This window comes from Zootoca vivipara, chromosome 5, assembly GCF_963506605.1.
Source record: "Zootoca vivipara chromosome 5, rZooViv1.1, whole genome shotgun sequence".
Classification (NCBI taxonomy): domain Eukaryota; kingdom Metazoa; phylum Chordata; class Lepidosauria; order Squamata; family Lacertidae; genus Zootoca; species Zootoca vivipara.
In genome coordinates, this window is record NC_083280.1 from 64,615,875 (window position 1) to 64,625,767 (window position 9,893).

General features: G+C 43.8%; 1 protein-coding gene across 1 annotated transcript; it reads left to right on the top strand.

The window, feature by feature from the left end:
• Positions 1-596: 596 nt before the first annotated feature.
• Positions 597-5,136, top strand: PPP1R3C (protein phosphatase 1 regulatory subunit 3C). Its single transcript, XM_035138351.2, has 2 exons — positions 597-828; positions 2,567-5,136. Exon 2 carries the CDS (start codon positions 2,568-2,570, stop codon positions 3,510-3,512), a length of 945 nt encoding a protein of 314 aa, XP_034994242.1. The 5' UTR covers positions 597-828; position 2,567; the 3' UTR covers positions 3,513-5,136.
• The last annotated feature ends 4,757 nt before the right edge of the window (positions 5,137-9,893 follow it).

The window sequence follows — 9,893 nt, forward strand, 5'->3', positions numbered from 1 at the left end:
TCAACCTAACCTACCTCACAGGGTTCCTGTGAGGATGGAATGGGGAGGAGGAGGAGGACAACAAGGTATACCACTTTTAGCTCCACGGAAGAGAAAGGTGGTACTGTATATAAATGTGAAAAATAAAACAAATACGGAAAAGGCCTGTTTCATTGCAGCTGGGGCAGAGGGAAGTCATGCAGTAAGTTACAGAAGAAAAATAAATAAAATAAAATAAAATACAGAAAGGTGCGCTATATAATGAAGCATCCATTAAAACAATGCAATATGTACTACAACGTTCACACACACCCCAAAAATAATTGTCCACATTCATTCTGGGCCTTTTTATATATTTTGGAAAAGCTGCCTTAACTCCTGGGTCGCCGGCAGGGGCTGACCTTGAGCCCGAGGGTCTTCCCGCTGGAGGCTGTGTCAACAGAGCCGCATGCTTTGTCCCCATCCCACGGCGCCTACTGGCAGCGGAGCTATCACGCCTCCCCCAGCGAGGGCAGCCCGGCGCTGATTCGCTTGGCAGGCGCCTGGCCTGCGACGCGATTGGCTTCCGCGGCGCTTTCACGTGGAGCAGACGGCGCAGCGTTTGATAAGCAGTAGGAGCGAGGCTGGCGGGGTGCTGACTCTGCGGGCGAGGATCGGCCGGGATTGGAAGGGGAGAGGACAGGGGGGACGCATTGGGTGAGTTAAAGAGAGAGCGCAAAAGTCCCGAAGCCTCCTGCGGAAGTTACTCCTCCGTCGAGGCGCACAGAAAAGCCGCGATTGCCGTTTGCACGACCGTCCCTCTATATTTATGGGCTTCTCCTCGGGTCCACTTTCTTCTATTTAACGCAGGTAAGCCTGATGTGCGGAATTTTTTTTTTAAAGGGGGGGGGCTCCTTTGCAGCAGGAAAAGGCCATGCCTAGGAATGAACGGGGGCGATTTCAGCAAGGTTGCAATCCTGCACCCACTTGCTTCGGAGCTGATCGCGGCGAGACTTGCTTGCGAGCAAGCATGGGGTGTTTTATTTTTGCTTCGTCATGAGTCGCGCTGTGGCTGCAACCTAGCGCAGGTTCTCCGACTAAGCGTTTTTTGGAAAGCCGCATTTTACAGGAGGGTTTTTTGGATCCTATACCTAACTTAAGGAAGGTGTTGGCGTGTTTTCTATGAACAAAGCAACTTGCTCCTATCATCCTTCGTCTGTTTGAGTTAATCTCTTGCTGTAGAATAAGGGCTTGTTTCAGCATAACGACCAGAAACTTTCACGTAGCTCTGCAAGAAAATGGTTTCAGGAAAGACACCTGCATTTCTAATCTTGCAAACGCAGTGAAAAGACAAGGGGTGTGTAAGGAGGAAGGAAAGGGTTTAGCTGTGTGTGTGCTCATTATCTTCTGCTGCTTGCAACCTGGTCAGAATTGGGAGTCATCCTGTCATTGTCCTCCCGGGCCAACAGAGGGGTGGTGTTCATGAAAAGCCACATAAATAGCTATGCTTTGAAACCTTCCTCCCAGGAGTCTAGAAAATTCCAATAGCCTCATCACTGGACTCCTCATTAAAGTTGATTTGTACTTGCTTAGGCCAAAGCGGTCTCTTCTGAGCTTGTGGGAAAGCTGCTGTAAAATAAGGCTTCTCTCATGCTACAGGCGCCAACTATTGTAGTCTTAAGTGATTCCTCTTATAACCCTCTGCATTACTTTAAGGCGTCATAAGTAACCATAGTTGCCTACAATAAATGTACTTGGGGGGGAATAGCTGGCTTCCTGTATGTAATGTACACAGAGAAATTAATGAGATATCTTAATGTATTTAACTATTGAATTGCTTCAGAGATGGATGAATAGGGATGTATCTGATTAAGTCATATTCAGAGCAGACCCAGTACAAAGATTTCTCTCACTGGGTCTACTCTTGAATATGGCTAAAGCTGCAGTCATAGCACCACTCATTTGGGAACAAGCCTTACTTATTTCATAGGACTTGCTTCTGAGTAGACATGGGTCAGGATTGTGCTATAAATTGGATGCCATCTTTTTTTTTTTAAGGTTGTAGGAAGCATCATGAAAATATTGTCTGTATGGTACATAAGAGATTCCATAGAAATGATTTAAAAAGGAATTATTTCTCATGAATTTTACTTAGATGCTTTTTATTTTTAACAGAGGATAGGCATGCTTTCCTTTCCTTGTGCATTGGGAGCCGTGATTACCTTCCAGATATGAATCTGCAATCTAAGAACTTTATTCTGCGCCCTCCTCCTGCTCTGAGCTTTATTGATAAAACAAATACAAAAAGCTTTCTTGGGGGTGCAAAGCAAACATGAATTTAAAAACGTGGCTGACTCAAAATGGCATGTGGAATTCATCCAAGTGTTCTGAATAGGGTGTTATTATTTCATCAGTTCTGCATCTGGCTGCCAGTCACTGTTCTGGCTAATCTTGCTTGTGACTGAATTATTTACAGCCTCCCAGCCAGCAAATGATGAATTATGAACAGGGTTGAGTGTAAGCAGAGGGAGCCTTTTGCAGAGGCTTCCCTCCAGCGCATGTCCTCCAGTACAAACGCAAGCCTGATTGATTTTTGTTTACGTTGCAGAATGATAGAAGTCTTGGACCCAAGGCCCCTATCCAGTTCTATCATGCCTGTAGATGTGGCCATGAGAATATGCTTGGCTCGTTCGCCACCTGTGAAGAGCTTTCTCAACCCACTTGACGAATATCAGAGAAGGAACTTTGTGGATCGATTTAAGCCTCTCAGACCGTGCCTCAATGTGAAACGTGAAACTGAATCCCAAAACAGTGACTGGAAGCGCTCTGCCAGCCGAGCCAAGAAGAGAGTCGTCTTTGCGGACTCAAAAGGTCTCTCTCTCACCGCCATTCACGTCTTCTCTGAGTTTCAGGAGAATCCAGGGTGGGATCTTCAGTTTGAGCTGCTAGACCTTGAAGGCATAACTGCTGGCTTAAAACTACATGAGGAAAAGAACTTGATTCTGGGTTTCGCTCAGCCTTCGGCGGATTACTTGGACTTCCGGAACCACTTACAGAAGAACTTTGTGTGTCTTGAGAACTGCACCCTCCAAGAAAGGGCTGTGTCGGGGACTGTGAAAGTGAAAAATGTGAGTTTTGAGAAGAAGGTGCGGATTCGGGTCACCTATGATTCGTGGAAAACCTATTCCGACATCAATTGCGTCTACATGAACAACGTGTATGGAGACTCTGACAATGATACCTTCTCCTTTGCTATTGACTTGCCTCCAGCCATTGCCCCTGAGCAGAACATTGAGTTTTGTGTGTATTACCAAAGCGATGAGCACACATTCTGGGACAATAACGATGGGCAGAACTACAAGATTGTCCATGCAGAATGGAAGTCGGATGGAGTTCAAGTGCCATCTCCCAGGAAAGGCTGCGTGACTCTCAAACCGGCAAGAAAAGGGCACGAGGCAGGCTGTGAACGACTGGGTAGCCCTCGGATAGCCAATGGCCTCTTCCCTGAATGGCAAAGCTGGAGCAGGATTGAAAGCTTTTCTCCATATTGGTGAATGATAACAAAACACAGAGGCATCTGTTGCCACCTGACTTTAAACTTCTCAATAAGCATAAGCAAGCCACATAGAAGGGTTGGCTGACTACTTTTTTAAAAAAGGGGAAATGACTGTGAACATTATGCATTTACATTTAAAAACAAAAACTACCAGCCACAACTTTGACTTGAGGGGGGAGGAAGAGAGAATATGAATTTCAGGGAGAACATCTCCTAATGTAAAAACCGAGTGATCGATATACCATTCACTTGCTATTCACTTGCCTTAACTAGGGGGCAGCAGAGAAGTTTGTGAAGAAGTAATAGAGTGTGTGGTGGCTTTTGGGGAAGCTGTGATTGTGTGGGGGGGATGTTGCAGAGGTAGCCACACAAAAAAACCTCGTGCCTACTTTTTAAGTTGTAGCTGAGATTGTGTAAGAGAGGCGGAACTGCCAAACCTGAGACCTGAGTCAAGACAAAGCAGGTCTTGGCTAGAATACAATTCAATATTTAGGATTGTGGTGAAAAGGGGCCTCTTAAGTGGGAATGAAGTGGAGAGAGAGAGAGAGAGAGAAGAAAGGGGGTATGGTGTACTTACTATAGGGGCAAAAGTAAAGCATACAGCAAGAAGAAATGGGCCTTGTAAGAGCTGTACAGACAGGCAGCACTTCTAACAGACAGCACTTTTCCCATCAGTGAATTGCTGTACAGCAGTGGGGAAAGCTGCATCTGTTGAATTTCTGACCATTAGGCTTAGATATGTGTGGAGGGGGTGAGAGGAAGTGTGAAAAGCATAAGGGGCTAGGGAACTGTTATGTAAATAGGCCCCTGCAAAGCTGTAGACTTGATTTAGGGGAATCCTGTCTTTCAACCTGCTAATTTTGCAACCACACTTCACAGGTAGATCTTCATCCTATGTACACAAAGGCTATGCCTTAAAAAAAACCCAAAAATAATCACACAGGGTTTCCCGTGATTGCACGGTTTTGTTTTTAAGAGAGACTGAATGAAATGCCTTAATCCTGTAGACACTGGCTGCTCAACTTGCCTTGTTCAGTGTAGAAACAAACTCTCCTATTATCTTGCTTGTTGTAGAGTTTAGTAATATTTTTCTTCTCCAAGAAATAGCTCTTCACAACAGTAAAATAAAGCTAAGCAATTTAAAAGTCCTTCATATTGAAGGGGTAATAATGTAGCTGCACTTCTCAAGCTAATTGGTTTAAAATAACAGTATGCATCTTGCACATAAATAGAAATAGTTTTCTATACACTTTCTCATACCTCATTTTTTGTAGCTGTTACACAGAAAGCTGTTGTTGCTGTTGTTGTGACTTTCTGATTATAGTCTTTAATCTTCCCCAGATATATAGCATTTTGTAAATAATAGTGTAATTTTGGCACGGACTGTATACGAAAAAGCCAATCTGAATAGGAGTGTGTGCACACATCTCTGTGTTCATTTAACCTGTTTTGTAGTGGTGGTGTCTATGGAAAATGCAAATCACATCATTATACTCTTTGTTCCACCAGTACTGACATGGAATCTGTATTGCAAAAAAGGGAAAAGCCTCTTCGCCCCCTCCCCCACTGTACCACACTACTGTGTAAACAATTCACTTTAAAAATAAATTGTGTTTTGATAATTGTAGCAATCCCTTTCTTGGGAAGGACTTGAACATCATAGCATGGCCTTAGCTGAGAGAAACGTAAAAGCTGGGATTCACTGGGTTGTTCAGTCATTGGCAGAATCAGGTGGCAAACAAACAAACAAGAAGCCCAGGGGATAAGGTATGTTCCCACCTGCTGTTGGCCATATCTAAGGCCTCCCTCTTCCAGAATTCCTAATCATCAGCTAACGGCTGTGTGTGCTGCTGAAGAGCAGAGAACAGTTAAAAGCTACTACTATTTAACCCACAAAGCTTCCAATATGTCAACACTCCTGGCTGTGCCTGTAGTATAATCTCTTAGCAGTTCCCCACATTCTCACTTTGTCATGCTCTTTCTTTCTATGATGCTGCATATGAAGATGGTTGCTGGGTAGAAGCTATAAAGAGGACACACACACACACACACACACACACACACACAACTCCAGTATCCCCCATGTCCATGCCTTCTCATGTCAGCAAGCTGCGGGCTCTGATTCACCAGAACTTGCTAGATTGGATGCCCTGCTGTAGGGCTGAGGCTATGTTTGTGCACCCCTATGGGAGTTTCACAGTGGTGTTCAATAGCACGTCTGGTGCATCAATGAAATGGCATGCATTGTGTGCATGCCCTCGTAGCTGAGTGTGGGTGGTACATGAATGTTTGCATATACCAGTATCTCTGCACCCTGCCCTTTGCAAATGCAAATAAAGGCTGGATCATTCTTTAATACTTTTTTTCCTCTCCTCCTTTCTGCTTATATGACCAGGCATATGTCCTCTGGATTTTTCAATTAGTAATACAGATTATTTGATAACTAGGAACACTTCAGTCAACTGCAATAATTGATAAGCAAACAATATCTTGCTTGAGCAGATTAGCCTTGATATGTTTGGCTACCAAGCCTTTTTTCCAAATAATAATGTAGAGTTATCTGTTGCAAAGGATCTGGGTTTTTGGGGCCTTCTCAAAAACACAGAACATGCCCCAAAGCACTTTATTCAGGCACTCTTGGAGGAAACTTACCAGTACTTTTTTTGAGAGCCATTTCAATCGGGGGGGGGGGGGGTTAGGCCCAGTTTTGGTTGCCCTGTAGGATAACCTGTCAGAAGAGAGAAAGGGGAAATATGTCCCTGCTTTTTGTCCTCAACCTCAGTGACTTTTGATATCAACTTGCACATCAGAACTTCTCCTTCCCCTCTTCTCTTCTCTTCTCTCCCCACCCCACAAATCTGTTCCAAAGGGTCAGGAGATCCTCTGGAGCAAATTTCGTGCACTTGCAAGGAAAGGAGAAGAAGGGGAAGTCTGGTGCAAGTGGAACTCTGGACACAGCACTGGCTACAACACTAAGAAATATATTATGGCACAATATTTTGTGGACTAGAATCAACATTCATCATCAGATGCAAAAATATGAACTTCACTTTTGAATGGGGTGAACCCTTGATGTGCGTTTATCCTCGCATTATTTGATAAGCAAATCCAGTAAACAGAAGTGAAATGTCTTGTTGCCTTCATAGTCAGACCAACAGGGCTACCTACCTGCCTTCATAGGTAACATTGGTTGTCAGCAAATGAGGAGGTGGAGGAGGAGAAGCTTTCTATTTGTTAGGATGCACAAAGGCAATGTTATTTTCATGGAAAATGATTAAAAGAGTCCAAGCTATCCTTTGCTGCGGTTCCCCCCCCCCTACTTTCAATGGAAAGTTGTTAACAGGACATTTTACTATCTGCAATGCCCTTACAATTCCTCTCAAAGTCTTAGCTTTTTGTTCAAAGCCTTTTTGTTTACCAAATGTCTTTTCATGCCTCAAGGTAAAGCTATTAACAAAATTGCTCCCATGGATTTAAAAATCACACAACCATAAGAACATCTCGGAGGGTGCCTCTCAGACAGAAAGAACCTCCCAAAGTTCTCATTTTCTTTTTGTGCTGGCTTTTAAGAGAGGAGAGTTCTGCTATTTGTCTGTGCATGCCTTGTGGCTTCAGAATTGCAGGGCTCCTTACCACTGTATTAAAATAAGCTTGTGACAAGTCTTACATTGAAGCAGAGACCTGTTGGAGGAGAATCAGACAAAGACTGGCACTGACTTCTATGAGTCTGTTTCCTCCTGATAATTCTTTCTGCTGCTTTGCATAAGTTGGAGGGACTGTGTGCATGGGCTATACTTTGGGACAGCAATGACATGAGATTATGCATTACGCTTCAAGCAGTTCAAGCAATTTTTTAAACAGATGAATAGGCTCAGTTGTTAATTATTCTGATTGAAAACAGCTGGAAATAGTAGACCCAAGGATGCATTTCAGAGACTTCACCCCAAACTTGGGCAGCATTGAATGCTGATACTTCATACCATATATCCTCCTGCTGTGACTGTTCCCTATGTAAAATTATCTTCCCTCCTTAGAAATACATTCCAGATTTTCCTCTCCACAGTCTGATTCCTTTTTTCCATTTAACAAGGGGGAGATTTGTACTGTTTGCATTTCTCCATACTATATTGAACAGACATAGATATTCCCCTCACACCCGCCCCAGCTTTGCTATACTATATACACACACAAAAAAAACCTGGCCATCAGCAAGCACTTTTCACTATTAATGATACAAAAGTATAGTGAAGAAAAAATCTTCAGATGTTCAAGGTAACTGACTGTTAACAAGGTGGTGAGCAGAGTACCGTTTACCGGTAAGTATGCATATCTGTGTAACCTTTCCTGGGAAAAGCCTGTCTATAGGATTACCCCTGTGAAATTTAGTAGGTGATAAATGTGTTACGTAGGGGGAGGAAAGGAGGGAGGAAGTAAACAATGAGTTGTTGTTGTTTAGTCGTGTCCGACTCTTCGTGACCCCATGGACCATAGCACGCCAGGCACTCCTGTCTTGCACCGCCTCCCGCAGTTTGGTCAAACTCATGTTCGTAGCTTCGAGAACACTGTCCAACCATCTTGTCCTCTGTCGTCCCCTTCTCCTAGTGCCCTCAATCTTTCTCAACATCAGGGTCTTTTCCAAGGATTCTTCTCTTCTCATGAGGTGGCCAAAGTATTGGAGCCTCAGCTTCACGATCTGTCCTTCCAGGGAGCACTCAGGGCTGATTTCCTTAAGAATGGATAGGTTTGATCTTCTAGCAGTCCATGGGACTCTCAAGAGTCTCCTCCAGCACCATAATTCAAAAGCATCAATTCTTCGTGGTGAAGGGGCTTGAATAACTCAGAGAAGCTATGAGCTATGCCATGCAGGGCCACCCAAGATGGACAGGTCATAGTGGAGAGTTTTGACTAAACGTGATCCACCTGGAGAAGGAACTGGCAAGCCACTCCAGTATCCCTGCCAAGAAAACTCCATGGACAAAGACAACAAACAATGAGTATTGGCCCCAAATATCCACAGACTTAGAAACATCCAGTGGTACAGGTATTTGCTTTTACCTGTATTTTCTATTCATATTTAAGCTTTAAGCATTTAAAATTATCTTTGTCCGTCAATGCCTAATAAAAACCTAGGTGCTACCTATTTTTGTTCAATTCAGTTTGAGTCATGAGGTAAAATTAGTCCTTGTGGGTAATTCGTTATAAAATCAGTGGGATTCAGCCTTCATTCCACCTCACCAGAGCCTGGCCTAGTGCCTTCAAGCTCCCTTCCCTGAGATTTTGCACAGCAGCTACTTTTGATGCCACAAATTGTTCTTTTTTTTCTGCCCCTTCTCTCGTGCCCTCTCTCCCTTAGCGGGGAAATTCATTCATGCCGTGGCTTAAATTAAGTGTCTTTGTACCCTTATAAACTGGTGACGTGTGTAGCATGAGACAGAACAATGGGGGAGCGGTAGACAAGAGTCTCTGGATGGTTTCCACAGCGCTGTATTAAAACTTGCCACCAGTTTCAATCTTCCCACGCTGATTGCCAAGCATCAGGCACTTCCTCTGCATTGCGCACATAGCCAGAGAGAGGGAGAAGAAAGGGGTAAAAATATGGCAGGGAGAAATCCAAGGGGAATGGAGTCAAGCCTGGCATGCAGGAAAAGGCATAACTCACCTCACCTCCACAATTCAATATGTTGGCTTCCAACGGGCATAGATAGAAAAAAAGGAACTGTTTTCCAGTTGAGTGTGTGTTTCTTTTGGACTCTGAAGTTGCTCTCATTTATTGCAATGGAACTTGCTTTCAAGTAAGCATGCTTAGCATTGCAAGCAGCTGTGGTCTTAAACAAATGACTCGGAAGTTAAGTTGCAAGGAGAGATGTCCGGGACCGGGATAAAAAACAAACTTTCAAGGAGAAGTTTATAATCTAGAACATTTTATATATCTTTTTCCTAGCTAAAACTCCTTGAAGGCCTGGATCATGCAGTTGGTTAGGGCCTGGTACTGATAACGCCAAGGTTGCAGGTTCGATCCCCATATGGATATAACTGCATTGCAGGGGGTTAGATTAGATGATCATCAGGGTTCCTTTCAACTCTACAGTTCTATGATTCTACTTAAGTGTGTGTGTTGGGAGGGGAGGAATGACCAGGGGTGGGGATTTTAGGTATCAGCTCCTTCATATTTTGTTTCTTGTCCCAATGTTGCTCTGAGTAGCAACAATAGTGAACAGGAACCACAACAGAAGCACCTGAATGAAGAAATGAGGCTCATTTGCCAGAATCGTGCTGGGCTGTGTGAAACTATATCCAGACCTTGACCTGGAAGGTGTAAAGAAACTGGAAGCAAAAGTGGGAAGATGGAAAGTGAAGGAAGCACTCTTTGTTGTAAGCT